At 46.3% G+C, this 15,336-nt stretch overlaps 1 protein-coding gene across 1 annotated transcript in view; it reads left to right on the top strand.

Annotated features, from left to right (window-relative positions):
- Positions 1–15,336, top strand: part of LOC109883181 (CUB and sushi domain-containing protein 2-like) — an 899,659-nt gene that overhangs the window by 617,566 nt on the left and 266,757 nt on the right. Inside the window, 2 exon segments of the mRNA XM_031794932.1 lie at positions 7,206–7,408; positions 9,679–9,870. Of these exon segments, the coding sequence (XP_031650792.1) occupies positions 7,206–7,408; positions 9,679–9,870 (395 nt within the window).

Here is a 15,336-nt window from a genome sequence, read left to right as displayed (position 1 = left end):
AAAAACACACCATTTTTCCAGCCAAAGATAGGAGTCCCAAAAGGCACAAATATAGATACAATTAATCACTAACCTTTGATGATCTTCATCAGAATGCACTCCCAGGAATCCCAGTTCCACAATAAATGTTTGAATTGTTTCGATAAAGTGAATCTTTATGTCCAAATACCTCCTTTTGAGGAACTCAAGCTAACTCTCACGTGAACGCGCATGGGTTAGCTCACGCCACTCTGACCACTGACTCATTCAGTTCCCATTCCCCCTCCTGCACCGTAGAAACATCAAACAAGGTTCTAACGACTGGTGACATCTAGTGGAATCCTTAGGTAGTGCAATTTAACCCCATAACTACAAACCTCAGATTTCCCACTTCCTGGTTGGATTTTTCTTAGCTTTTCGCCTGCCATATGAGTTCTGCTCACAGACATCATTCAAACTGTTTTAGAAACTTCAGAGTGTTTTTTTATCCAAATCTAATAAAATGCATATATTACCAACTGTGACTGAGTAGCAGGCAGTTTACTCTGGGCACCTTATTCATCCAAGCTTCTCAATACTGCCCCTGCAGCCATAATTACTTTTCATCCAAACGTGAAAATGCTGGTCCCTAGCCCAAACAGGTTAGCATAGTGATGAGTTTTGTGGGCATTATAGTGTTGAACGCTGAGCTGTAGTCAATAAATTCTCACATAGGTGTTCATTTTTAAGGTGGTCTGCTTAAAACATGTTGGTATGACAGACTCGGACAGGGAGAGGTTGAAAATGTCAGTGGAGACACTTGCTAGTTGGTCAGCGCATGCTTGTAGTACACGTCCTGGTAATCCATCTGGCCCTGCGACCCTATGAATGTTGACCTGTCTAAAGGTCTTACTGACAACGGCTGCGGAGAGCGTGATCACACAATCCTACGGGAAAGCTGGTGCTCTCATGCATATTTCATATTTCAGTGTTGTTTGCCTCAAAGAAGACATTTAGTTTGTTAGGCTCGTGACTTCCCTCTGTAATGGTTTGCCCTGCCACATCTGACACATTCGACTTCAGAGTGTAGTACGACTCGATCTTATTGACACTTTGCCTGTTTTTGATGGTTCGTCGGAGAGCATAGCGGGATTTCTTTTTTAGCTTCCGGGTTAGAAATGAATAACTTGTAACTGATGACATTCATATACTGACTATCAGATGACATGTTGTTACTATCTCTGAAACTCATTTAGATACCTTAGATAATACCTTTGATGATAGTGGTAGCAATGGTTATTACATCTACAGAAATACATCAAATCCAGTGTTGCTGTTTATACTCAGAACCACATTCCCGTAAAGATTAGAGAGGATCTCATGTTAAATACTGTTGAAGTAATATGGCTACAGGTTCATCTGCCTCATCTAAAGTCCATTCTGGTGGGAAGCTGCTATAGACCACCAAGTGCTCACAGTCAGTATCTGGATAATGTGTGAAATGCTTGATCATGTATGTGATATCAACAGTTCTTTTTCTGGGTGATTTAAATATTGACTGGCATCAAGCTGCCCACTCAAGAAAAATAATAAAACTGTAACCAGCCACCAGTCAACCTACTAGGATACAAACAGCACAGGAATGAAATCATCAACGATGTCACGTGTACTCCCTCTCCGACCTCTAGGTCAACAGGCTGCTCGTTATGGCGCACACCTGCACATAACGACACTCACCTGGACTCCATCGCCTCCTTGATTACCTGCTCTATATGGCAGGTAGCCTTAGAGCGTTGTAACCGATCGAATCCCCGAGCTGACAAGGTAGAAATCTATAGTTGAACAAGGCAGTTAACCCACTGTTCCAAGGCCGTTATTGAAAATCTGAATTTGTTCTCAACTGACTTGCCTAGTTAAGGCCAAAAGATATGGTAATGTCATTTTTTTAACCCATTTTCAAGAGTGTGTGGGAGGAGAGGTGGAGTCTAAATGGGGTGGAGGTGGAGAGTCTAAATGGGGTTGAGGTGGAGTCTACATGGGGTGGATGTGTGTTACTGATGGTAGACTTTGTTACTTTGGTCCCAGCTCTCTGCAGGTCATTCACTAGGTCCCCCCGTGTGGTTCTGGGATTTTTGCTCACCATTCTTGTGATCATTTTGACCCAACGGGGTGAGATCTTGCGTGGTGCCCCAGATCGAGGGAGATTATCAGTGGTCTTGTATGTCTTCCATTTCCAAATAATTGCTCCCACAGTTGATTTCTTCAAACCAAGCTGCTTACCTATTGCAGATTCAGTCTTCCCAGCCTGGTGCAGGTCTACCATTTTGTTTCTGGTGTCCATTGATAGCTCTTTGGTCTTGGCCATAGTGGAGTTTGGAGTGTGACTGTTTGAGGTTGTGGACAGGTGTCTTTTATACTGATAACAAGTTCAAACAGGTGCCATTAATACAGGTAACGAGTGGAGGACAGAGGAGCCTCTTAAAGAAGAAGTTGCAGGTCCGTGAGTGCCAGAAATCTTACTTGTTTGTAGGTGACCAAATACTTATTTTCCACCATAATTTGCAAATAAATTCATAAAGAATCCAACAATGTGATTTTCTGGATTTTTTTTCGCTCATTTTGTCTGTCATAGTTGAAGTATACCTATGATGAAAATTATAGGCCTCTCTCATTTTTTTAAGTGGGAGAACTTGCACAATTGGTGGCTGACTAAATACTTGTTTTGCCCCACTGTATGTAGCGATCACCGTAGAGAGAGAGAGGGAGAGAGAGAGGGAGAGGGAGAGAGAGAGAGAGGGAGAGAGAGAGAGAGAGAGAGAGAGAGAGAGAGAGAGAGAGACTGACTAATTCACTTAACTGATTATAGTAAGCCATGGTACTGGGTATTAGCCATGTGTTTGTGGGTGGGTGGTAGTCTGGTGACAATGGTAGGGCTTCCCTTACCAGTGGGTTCCATTCCTTAAAGGGATTACCAGAAACATCTTCCCCCGCCTTTATGTCTCCATATCACTTCATGGCACAGTCTGCTTATATTTCATCTGTCACCAACTTACCACCTGCAGTCTCATTGTGACTTAACATGTCGACAGTGCTCAGAACCAACTTTGAGTTGAGGTGGAGTCTAAATGGGGTTGAGGTGGAGTCTAAATGGGGTTGAGGTGGAGTCTAAATGGGGTTGAGGTGGAGTCTAAATGGGGTGGAGGTGGAGTCTAAATGGGGTTGAGGTGGAGTCTAAATGGGGTTGAGGTGGAGTCTAAATGTTAAGATGAGGGGAACAGGGAGAAAAGTGTGAAAAAAAATCATCACCTGTGGTTTATTTTATTTTTAATTTCACCTTTATTTAACCAGGCAGGCAAGTTGAGAACAAGTTCTGATTTACAGTTGTGACCTGGCCAAGAATAAAGCAAAGCAGTTCGACACATTCAACAACACAGAGTTACACATGGAGTAAAACAAACATACAGTCAATAATACAGTAGAAAAATAAGTATATGTACAATGTGAGCAAATGAGGTGAGAAGGGAGGAAAATGCAAAAAAAAGGCCACGGTGGCAAAGTAAATACAAATATAGCAAGTAAAACACTGGAATGGTAGATTTGAAGTGGAAGAATGTGCAAAGTAGAGATAGAAATAATGGGGTGCAAAGGTGCAAAATAAATAAATAAATACAGTAGGGAAAGAGGTAGTTGTTTGGGCTCAATTATAGATGGGCTAAGTACAGGTGCAGTAATCTGTGAGCTGCTCTGACAACTGGTGCTTAAATCTAGTGAGGGAGATATGAGTCTCCAGCTTCAGTGATTTTTGTAGTTCGTTCCAGCCATTGGCAGCAGAGAACTGGAAGGAGAGGCGGCCAGAGGAAGAATTGGTTTTGGGGGTGACAAGAGAGATATACCTGCTGGAGCACGTGCTACGGGTGGGTGTTGCCATCGTGACCAGTGAACTGAGATAAGGCGGAGCTTTACCTAGCATGGACTTGTAGATGACCTTGAGCCAGTGGGTCTGGCGGCGAATATGTAGTGAGGGCCAGCCAACGAGAGTGTACAGGTTGCAGTGGTGGGTAGTATATGGGGCTTTGGTGACAAAACGGATGGCACTGTGATAGACTGCATCCAATTTATTGAGTAGAGTTTTGGAGGCTATTTTGTAAATGACATTGCCGAAGTCGAGGATCGGTAGGATAGTCAGTTTTACAAGGGTATGTTTGGCAGCACTAGTGAAGGATGCTTTGTTGTGAAATAGGAAGCCAATTCTAGATTTAACCTCTTGCGACGAGCAATCCCGTACCCGGGAGCGCAATCATAGCCTGAAGCGCATTAGCATAATGCAACGGACATAAATACCGCTAGAAACTTTTCCTATTCATGAAAATCGCAAATTAAATGAAATAAATACATTCAAACACAAGCTTAGACTTTTGTTAACAACACTGTCATCCTAGATTTTCAAAATATGCGTTACAGCCAACGCTAGACAAGCATTTGTGTAAGTTTATTGATAGACTAGCATAGATTGGATTGGAGATGTTTGATGTGAGTCTGGAAGGAGAGTTTACAGTCTAGCCAGACACCTAGGTACTTATAGATGTCCACATATTCTAGGTCGGAACCATCCAGAGTGGTGATGCTAGTCGGGCGTGCGAGTGCAGGCAGCGAACGGTTGAAAAGCATGCATTTGGTTTTACTAGCGTTTAGGAGCAGTTGGAGGCCACGGAAGAAGTGTTGTATGTCCAGCTAGCAGCAGGAAGCTTGGTCACGGAAATCAGAAAAGCAATCAAGTGAACCATTTACCTTTGATGATCTTCGGATGTTTTCACTGACGAGACTCCCAGTTAGACAGCAAATGTTCCTTTAGTTCCATAACGATAATTTTTATACCCAAAATAACTCTGTTTGTTTGTCACGTTGTGTTGAGAAATCCACCGGAAATAGCAGTCACGACAACGCCGAAGAAAATGCAAAATGATGTCCATAATATCGACAGAAACATGGCAAACGTTTTTTATAATCAACCCTCAAGGTGTTTTTCAAATATCTATTAGATAATATATCAACCGGGACAATTGGCTTTTCAGTAGGAGCGAGAGGAAAAATGACTACCTCTGTCTTTTACGCAAGAATCACTCTGAGAGCCCTCAGCTGGCCACTTACGCGATGTAGTCGTTTACGCTCATTCTTCAACATAAAGGCGTGAAACTACGTCAAAATGCTGTAGAAACGACCAAAAAGAAGGAAGACAAGGAAAAATGAATTTGGTTGATATCCCTTTAAAAAGAGGATGCATAGAAAGACAGGGGTTTCAAAATAAGAGTCACTTCCTGATTGGATTTTTCTCAGGATTTCGCCTGCAATATCAGTTCTGTTATACTCACAGACAATATTTCTACAATTTTGGAAACTTTAGAGTGATTTCTATCCGAAGCTGTCAATTATATGCATATTCTAGAATCTGGTCATGAGGAATAGGCGGTTTACTTTGGAAACGTTATTTTTCCAAAATTGAAAATAGTGCCCCCTAGTTTCAAGAGGTTAAGGGCAGAGAGGTACGTGTAAAAAAATAACCAGGCATCCTCTACTGACGGGATGAGGTCAATATCCTTCCAGGATACCCCGGACAGGTCAATTAGAAAGGCCTGCTCACTGAAGTGTTTCAGGGAGCGTTTGACAGTGATGAGTGGAGGTCGTTTGACCGCTGACCCATTACGGATGCAGGCAGTGATCGCTGAGATCTTGGTTGAAAACAGCAGAGGTGTATTTAGAGGGCAAGTTGGTTAGGATGATATCTATGAGGGTGCCCATGTTTACGGCTTTGGGGAGGTACATGGTAGGTTCATTGATAATTTGTGTGAGATTGAGGGCATCAATCTTAGATTGTAGGATGGCTGGGGTGTTAAGCATGTTCCAGTTTAGGTCGCCTAGCAGCACAAGCTCTGAAGATAGATGGGGGGCAATCAGTTCACATATGGTGTCCAGAGCACAGCTGGGGGCAGAGGGTGGTCTATAGCAGGTGGCAACGGTGAGAGACTTGTTTTTAGAGAGGTGGATTTTTAAAAGTAGAAGTTCAAATTGTTTGGGTACAGACCTAGATAGTAGGACAGAACTCTGCAGGCTATCTCTGCAGTAGATTGCAACTCCGCCCCCTTTGGCCATTCTATCTTGTCTGAAAATGTTGTGTTATGGATGAAGATTTCAGATTGTTTAGTGGTCTTCCTAAGCCAGGATTCAGACACAGCTAGAACATCCGGGTTGGCAGAGTGTGCTAAAGCAGTGAATAGAACAAACTTAGGGAGGAGGCTTCTAATGTTAACATGCATGAAACCAAGGCTATTACGGTTACAGAAGTCATCAAAAGAGAGCGCCTGGGGAATAGGAGTGGTGCTGGGTGCTACAGGGCCTGGATTCACCTCTACATCACCAGAGGAACAGTGCAGTAGTAGGCTGAGGGTACGGCTAAAAGCTATGAGAATTGGTTGTCTAGAACATCCGGAACAGAGAGTAAAAGGAGGTTTCTGGGGGCGATAAAATAGCTTCAAGGTATAATGTACAGACAAAGGTATGGTAGGATGTGAATACAGTGGAGGTAAACCTAGGTATTGAGTGATGATGAGAGAGCTATTGTCTCTAGAAACATCATTGAAACCAGGTGATGTCATCGCATATGTGGGTGGTGGAACTGAAGGGTTGGATAAGGTATAATGAGCAGGGCTAGAGGCTCTACAGTGAAATGAGCTAATAAACACTAACCAAAACAGCAATGGACAAGGTATACTGACATTAAGGAGAGGCATGCTTAGTCGAGTCATCATAAGGGTCGAGTGAGTAGTGAGGTTGGTTGGGGTCACGGCGATTCAGACAGCTAGCCAGGCCATCGGTAGCAAGCTAGCAGAGGATGGAGGTCTGTTTTTAGCCACCTTGTGCGTTTCCATCGGTAGATTAGTGGGGTTCTGTGTGGTAGAGGGGATCAATCCAATTGGCAAAATAGATATAGAAAAATTGTCCACCTCTCCTCTTCTACTTCTCTCCTCTCCTTTCATTCTCACCTAACTTCTAGATTCCTCTCCTCTTCTCCTCCTTTCTTCCTCTCATTTCCTTCTCATCTATCTCCTTAGCTACCTCTCCACCTCTCCTCTTCTTCTCCTGTCCTTTCCTTCTGCTCTACCCTCCATATATTTCCTCTCTTCCTCCGTATCCATATATCTTCCTCTCTTCCCCTCTACCACATGACTAACCTCCTCTTCCTCTCTCCAAAGTCTCCACTTCCTGGTATTCCATACGGAGGAGGTTCACGATGTGTTGCGTATCTGGGACGGTCCCCAGGATGGAGGGGTCCTCCTGAGGGAGCTCAGCGGATCGACCCTTCCGCCTGACGCCCACAGTACCTTCAACGCCGTCAGCCTCCAGTTCAACACGGACTTCTTCACATCCAAACAGGGCTTCGCTCTGCAGTTCTCTGGTAAGGAGGGAGTCTGTGTGTGTAGTGGAGAGAGGGAAAGTTTCTGAGGTCGTGTGTATGTGGTGGGGAAGTGTTTGTATCTGTTCATCTCTACAGGCTAAATAAATCCATATAGAAAGTGTCTGTTCAGGGGAGGCAGGTAGTCTAGTGGTTAGAGCAGGTAGCCTAGTGGTTAGAGCAGGTAGCCTAGTGGTTAGAGCAGGTAGTCTAGTGGTTAGAGGTAGGTAGCCTAGTGGTTAGAGCAGGTAGCCTAGTGGTTAGAGCCGGTAGCCTAGTGGTTAGAGGCAGTTAGTCTAGTGGTTAGAGGCCGGTAGTCTAGTGGTTCGAGCAGGTAGCCTAGTGGTTAGAGCAGGTAGCCTAGTGGTTAGAGCAAGTAGCCTAGAGGTTAGAGTAGGTAGCCTAGTGGTTAGAGCAGGTAGCCTAGTGGTTAGAGCAGGTAGCCTAGTGGTTAGAGCAGGTAGCCTAGTGGTTAGAGCAGGTAGACTAGTGGTTAGAGGCAGGTAGCCTAGTAGTTAGAGCAGGTAGCCTAGTGGTTAGAGCCGGTAGCCTAGTGGTTAGAGCAGGTAGCCTAGTGGTCAGAGGCAGGTAGCCTAGTGGTTAGAGGCAGGTAGCCTAGTGGTTAGAGGCAGTTAGTCTAGTGGTTAGAGGCAGGTAGTCTAGTGGTTAGAGCAGGTAGCCAAGTGGTTAGAGCCAGGTAGCCTAGTGGTTAGAGCAGGTAGCCTAGTGGTTCGAGCAGGTAGCCTAGTGGTTAGAGCAGGTAGCCTAGTGGTTAGAGCAGGTAGACTAGTGGTTCAAGGCAGGTAGCCTAGTGGTTAGAGCAGGTAGCCTACTGGTTAGAGTAGGTAGCCTAGTGGTTAGAGCAGGTAGCCTAGTGGTTAGAGCAGGTAGCCTAGTGGTTAGAGCAGGTAGCCTAGTGGTTAGTGCAGGTAGACTAGTGGTTAGAGGCAGGTAGCCTAGTAGTTAGAGCAGGTAGCCTAGTGGTTAGAGCCGGTAGCCTAGTGGTTAGAGCAGGTAGCCTAGTGGTCAGAGGCAGGTAGCCTAGTGGTTAGAGGCAGGTAGCCTAGTGGTTAGAGGCAGTTAGCCTAGTGGTTAGAGCAGGTAGCCTAGTGGTTAGAGCAGGTAGCCTAGTGGTTAGAGCAGGTAGTATAGTGGTTAGAGGTAGGTAGCCTAGTGGTTAGAGGCAGTTAGCCTAGTGGCTAGAGACAGGTAACCTAGTGGTTAGAGCAGGTAGCCTAGTGGTTAGAGCCGGTAGCCTAGTGGTTAGAGGCAGTTAGTCTAGTGGTTAGAGGCAGGTAGTCTAGTGGTTAGAGCAGGTAGCCAAGTGGTTAGAGCCAGGTAGCCTAGTGGTTAGAGGCAGGTTGCCCCGTGGTTAGAGCGTTGGGCAAGTAACTGAAATGTTGCTAGATCGAATAACCGAGCTGACAAGGTCAAAATCAGTAGTCCTGAGCAAGGCAGTTAACCCACTGCTCCCCGGTAGGCTGTCATTGTAAATAAGAATTTGTTTTTAACTGACTTGATAAATTAAAATAAACACGTATTAAAAAGAATTACAGGCAGGGGCCTCCCGGGTGGCTGTGGTCTAAGGCACTGCATCATAGAGCCATCTGTGCCACCAGAGACTTTTGGTTCGAGCCCAGGCTCTGTGGCAGCCAGCCACGACCGTGAGGTCCATGGGGCGACACACAATTGGCCTAGCGTCGTCCGGGTTAGGGAGGGTTTGGCCGGTAGGGAAATCCTTGTCTCATCGCGCACTAGTGACTCCTGTGGGGGGCCGGGCACTGCCTGCTGACCATGTCGCTAGGGTGCACTGTGTTTCCTCCGACACATTGGTGCGGCTGGCTTCCGGGTTGGATGCGCGCTGTGTTTAAGAAGCAGTGTGGCTTGGTTGGGTTGTGTTTCAGGAGGACGCATGGCTTTCGACCTTTGCCTCTCCCAAATCCGTACAGGAGTTCTATAGATGAGACAAGACAGTAACGACTAACAATTGGATACCATGAAGTTGGGGAGAAAAAGGGGGTAAAATGTTTTTACAGGCTGTATAAATCCATATAGAAGGGTCAACGGTCTGCTAAAAGATATAGTGATGGATTCTAACGTGAGGTATGTGTAAGTAACTTCGTGACTCAATGTAAATAATGTATACATGTCAATAGAAAAATCAAGATATTGTGAGTTTCTATTCAGCCCATTACAGTAAGTATGTACTGTAGAGTTGAAAACAGTTGTTATCTTTGCTGCTCTAACATCGTGGAGTCTTCCTCTATCTCCAGTGTCTACTGCTACGTCATGTAACGACCCAGGTCTGCCCGCCAACGGAACCCGCAGTGGGGACAGCAAGGAGCCCGGAGACCATGTCCTGTTCCAGTGTGATCCCGGTTACGTCCTTCAGGGGGCCACCAAGATCACCTGCACAGAGATCAACAGCCGCTTCTTCTGGGAGCCTGACCCCCCCACCTGTACAGGTAAGACCTGTTAACCCAACCCCCCCACCTGCACAGGTAAGACCTGTTAACCCAACCCCCCACCTGTACAGGTAAGACCTGTTAACCCAACCCCCCACCTACACAGGTAAGACCTGTTAACCCAACACCCCACCTGTACAGGTAAGACATGTTAACCCAACACCCCACCTGCACAGGTAAGACATGTTAACCCAACACCCCACCTGCACAGGTAAGACATGTTAACCCATCACCCCACCTGCACAGGTAAGACCTGTTAACCCAACACCCCACCTGCACAGGTAAGACCTGTTAACCCAACCCCCCACCTGTACAGGTAAGACATGTTAACCCAACACCCCACCTGCACAGGTAAGACATGTTAACCCAACCCCCCACCTGTACAGGTAAGACCTGTTAACCCAACACCCCACCTGTACAGGTAAGACCTGTTAACCCAACACCCCACCTGTACAGGTTAGACATGTTAACCCAACCCCCCACCTGCACAGGTAAGACATGTTAACCCAACCCCCCCACCTGTACAGGTAAGACCTGTTAACCCAACCCCCACCTGTACAGGTAAGACATGTCAACCCAACCCCCCCACCTGTACAGGTAAGACATGTTAACCCAACCCCCCCACCTGTACAGGTAAGACCTGTTAACCCAACCCCCCACCTGTACAGGTAAGACCTGTTAACCCAACAGCCCACCTGTACAGGTAAGACATGTCAACCCAACCCCCCACCTGTACAGGTAAGACCTGTTAACCCAACACCCCACCTGTACAGGTAAGACCTGTTAACCCAACACCCCACCTGTACAGGTTAGACATGTTAACCCAACCCCCCACCTGCACAGGTAAGACATGTTAACCCAACCCCCCCACCTGTACAGGTAAGACCTGTTAACCCAACCCCCACCTGTACAGGTAAGACATGTCAACCCAACCCCCCCACCTGTACAGGTAAGACATGTTAACCCAACCCCCCCACCTGTACAGGTAAGACCTGTTAACCCAACCCCCCACCTGTACAGGTAAGACCTGTTAACCCAACAGCCCACCTGTACAGGTAAGACATGTCAACCCAACCCCCCACCTGTACAGGTAAGACCTGTTAACCCAACCACCCACCTGTACAGGTAAGACATGTTATCCCAACACCCCACCTGCACAGGTAAGACATGTTAACCCAACCCCCCACCTGTACAGGTAAGACCTGTTAACCCAACACCCCACCTGTACAGGTAAGACATGTTAACCCAACACCCCACCTGCACAGGTAAGACATGTTAACCCAACACCCCACCTGCACAGGTAAGACATGTTAACCCATCACCCCACCTGCACAGGTAAGACATGTTAACCCAACACCCCACCTACACAGGTAAGACCTGTTAACCCAACACCCCACCTGCACAGGTAAGACCTGTTAACCCAACCCCCCACCTGTACAGGTAAGACATGTTAACCCAACACCCCACCTGCACAGGTAAGACATGTTAACCCAACCCCCCACCTGTACAGGTAAGACCTGTTAACCCAACACCCCACCTGTACAGGTAAGACCTGTTAACCCAACACCCCACCTGTACAGGTTAGACATGTTAACCCAACCCCCCACCTGCACAGGTAAGACATGTTAACCCAACCCCCCCACCTGTACAGGTAAGACCTGTTAACCCAACCCCCACCTGTACAGGTAAGACATGTCAACCCAACCCCCCCACCTGTACAGGTAAGACATGTTAACCCAACCCCCCCACCTGTACAGGTAAGACCTGTTAACCCAACCCCCCACCTGTACAGGTAAGACCTGTTAACCCAACAGCCCACCTGTACAGGTAAGACATGTCAACCCAACCCCCCACCTGTACAGGTAAGACCTGTTAACCCAACCACCCACCTGTACAGGTAAGACATGTTATCCCAACACCCCACCTGCACAGGTAAGACATGTTAACCCAACACCCCACCTGTACAGGTAAGACATGTTAACCCAACCCCCCACCTGTACAGGTAAGACATGTCAACCCAACCCCCCACCTGTACAGGTAAGACCTGTTAGCCCAACCCCCCCACCTGTACAGGTAAGACATGTTAACCCAACCCCCCACCTGTACAGGTAAGACATGTTAACCCAACACCCCACCTGCGCAGGTAAAACATGTTAGCCCAACCCCCCACCTGACCCAGTCTATACCAACGGTACCTATGTACGACCCAGTCTATACCAACGGTACCTACATACGACCCAGTCTATAGCAACGGTACCTACGTATGACCCACTCTATACCAACGGTACCTACATACGACCCAGTCTATACCAACGGTACCTACATACGACCCAGTCTATACCAACGGTACCTACATATGACCCAGTCTATACCAACGGTACCTACGTACGACCCAGTCTATACCAACGGTACCTACATACGACCCAGTCTATACCAACGGTACCTACATACGACCCAGTCTGTATCATACCATGTAGTTTCTCTACCTGCTACAGTAGTCCGGGTGAGGGTCATACCATGTAGTTTCACTACCTGCTACAGTAGTCCAGGTGAGGGTCATACCATGTAGTTTCTCTACCTGCTACAGTAGTCCAGGTGAGGGTCATACCATGTAGTTTCACTACCTGCTACAGTAGTCCAGGTGGGGGTCATACCATGTAGTTTCTCTACCTGCTATCTGTGACAACAAATGGTTCTGTCTCTCTGTCCGTCTGTCCCCTGGTCTGGTCTATAGCACTACTTTAGACCAGAGCCCTATTCCCTATATAGTGGTACTACTATAGACCAGAGCCCTATTCCGTATATAGTGGCACTACTATAGACCAGAGCCCGATTCGCCCTTTGAGCCTTGGTCAAAAGTAGTGTACTATATAGGGAACATGGTGCATTTAAGATGGTCTCAGTAAACAGACAAACAGACTGAATGACTTCTGGTTTATGGCTATTAATTCTCTATGATCACAGAGGGCTCCAACTTTGGGCTGAGAGAGAGAGGGACAAAGAGAGGGACAAAGAGAGGGACAAAGAGAGGGACAAAGAGAGGGACAAAGAGAGGGACAAAGAGAGAGAGAGAGAGAGAGAGAGAGAGAGAGAGAGAGAGAGAGAGAGAGAGAGAGAGAGAGAGAGAGAGAGAGAGAGAGAGAGAGAGAGAGAGAGAGAGAGAGAGAGAGAGAGAGAGAGAGAGAGAGAGAGAGAGAGAGAGAGAGAGAGAGAGAGAGAGAGAGAGAGAGAGAGAGAGAGAGAGAGAGAGAGAGAGAGAGAGAGAGAGAGAGAGAGAGAACAGGGGGGGCAACAGTAATTAACAACAGCAATTAAGACATTGTAATTAGCTGCCTTGTTTAATCAGGGCCATGCTTAATTATTTTGAAGGTTCCTTTGAAAACACAAACAGAAGAGAGAGTTTGTGGATGTTCCTGGTTCCAAGAGGAACAGGTGAAAACACAACAGGATTTAATGTTTATTGGCATTAGTTGTCTCCATCCTGCAAAACCACTTAGGGGGACCTGTTTGACTTAACCAAAAACATTATATGCGCCTTAGTCAAAGACATTATTCTGTATGGACTCTACAGTGCCTTAGTCAAATACATTATTCTGTAATGACTCTACAGTGCCTTAGTCAAAGACATTATTCTGTATGGACTCTACAGTGTCTTAGTCAAATCTAGGTATGTGCGTAGTAGTTCTTTAGTGATGCCAATACAGTACACAGTAGAGTCTGTTTAGTTTGATAGCACACCACATACACACAGAAGCTTAGAGAGAGAGAGAGAGAGCGATATATATATATAGAGAGAGAGAGAGAGAGAGAGAGAGAGAGAGAGAGAGAGAGAGAGAGAGAGAGAGAGAGAGAGAGAGAGAGAGAGAGAGAGAGAGAGAGAGAGAGAGAGAGAGAGAGAGAGAGAGAGAGAGAGAGAGAGAGAGAGAGAGAGAGAGAGAGAGAGAGAGAGTAATATAATTCAGTACATGCAGGCCATGGGTTGGGTCCTGCAGTTATTTACTCAGTTATCCACATAGGAGATCTTTGGTGACTTAGACCACTACAGTGTGTCTTCGTAGCACAATAGGAAAACCACCCCGCTGAAGTTAGTGACAGTTTAATTAATGCTATGCGGTAGCAGTTTAGCCTGGGGACGAGGACGGTGAAAGGATGTCTTCTCATGCTTTTCTGTTCCTCCATCGTTGGAACTACCTTATGATGTGATCTAGTTACATTCATCATCCTCTACTTCTCATGTGTTTCCTGTCCTCTCTCTCTGTATCATCATGTTTCCTCTCCTCTCTCTCCGTGTATCATCATGTCTCCTCTCCTCTCTCTCCCTGTATCATCATGTTTCCTCTCCTCTCTCTCTCTGTATCATCATGTCTCCTCTCTCTCCCTGTATCATCATGTTTCCTCTCCTCTCTCTCCCTGTATCATCATGTTTCCTCTCCTCTCTCTCTGTATCATCATGTTTCCTCTCTCTCCATGTATCATCATGTTTCCTCTCCTCTCTCTCCCTGTATCATCATGTTTCCTCTCCTCTCTCTCTCTGTACCATCATGGTTCATCTCTCTCCCTGTATCATCATGTTTCCTCTCTCTCTGTATCATCATGTTTCCTCTCTCTCTGTATCATCATGTCTCCACTCCTCTCTCTCTCTCTGTTTCATCATGTTTCCTCTCCTCTCTCTCTCTGTATCATCATGTTTCCTCTCCTCCCTCTCCCTGTATCATCATGTTTCCTCTCCTCTCTCTCTCTGTACCATCATGGTTCCTCTCTCTCCCTGTATCATCATGTTTACTCTCCTCTCTCTCTCTGTATCATCATGTTTCCTCTCCTCTCCTCTCTCCCTGTATCATCATGTTTCCTCTAATCTCTCTCCCTGTATCATCATGTCTCCTCTCCTCTCTCTCTCTCTGTATCATCATGTCTCCTCTCCTCTCTCTCTGTATCATCATGTTTCCTCTCCTCTCTCTCTCTGTATCATCATGTTTCCTCTCCTCTCTCTCTGTATCATCATGTTTCCTCTCTCTCCATGTATCATCATGTTTTCTCTCCTCTCTCTCCCTGTATCATCATGTTTCCTCTCCTCTCTATCTCTGTATCATCATGGTTCCTCTCTCTCTCCCTGTATCATCATGTTTCCTCTCCTCTCTCTCCCTGTATCATCATGTTTCCTCTCCTCTCTCTCCATGTAACATCATGTTTCCTCTCCTCTCTCTCCCTGTATCATCATGTTTCCTCTCCTCTCTCTCTCTGTATCATCATGTTTCCTCTCCTCTCTCTCTCTGTATCATCATGTTTCCTCTCCTCTCTCTCTGTATCATCATGTTTCCTCTCCTCTCTCTCTCTGTATCATCATGTTTCCTCTCCTCTCTCTCTGTATCATCATGTTTCCTCTCTCTCCATGTATCATCATGTTTCCTCTCCTCTCTCTCCCTGTATCATCATGTTTCCTCTCCTCTCTCTCCCTGTATCATCATG

This window comes from Oncorhynchus kisutch, linkage group LG17 (assembly GCF_002021735.2).
Source record: "Oncorhynchus kisutch isolate 150728-3 linkage group LG17, Okis_V2, whole genome shotgun sequence".
NCBI classification, from domain to species: Eukaryota; Metazoa; Chordata; class Actinopteri; order Salmoniformes; family Salmonidae; genus Oncorhynchus; species Oncorhynchus kisutch.
Note: the sequence above shows the minus strand (reverse complement) of the source record. Positions and strands in the feature narration are given on the sequence as shown.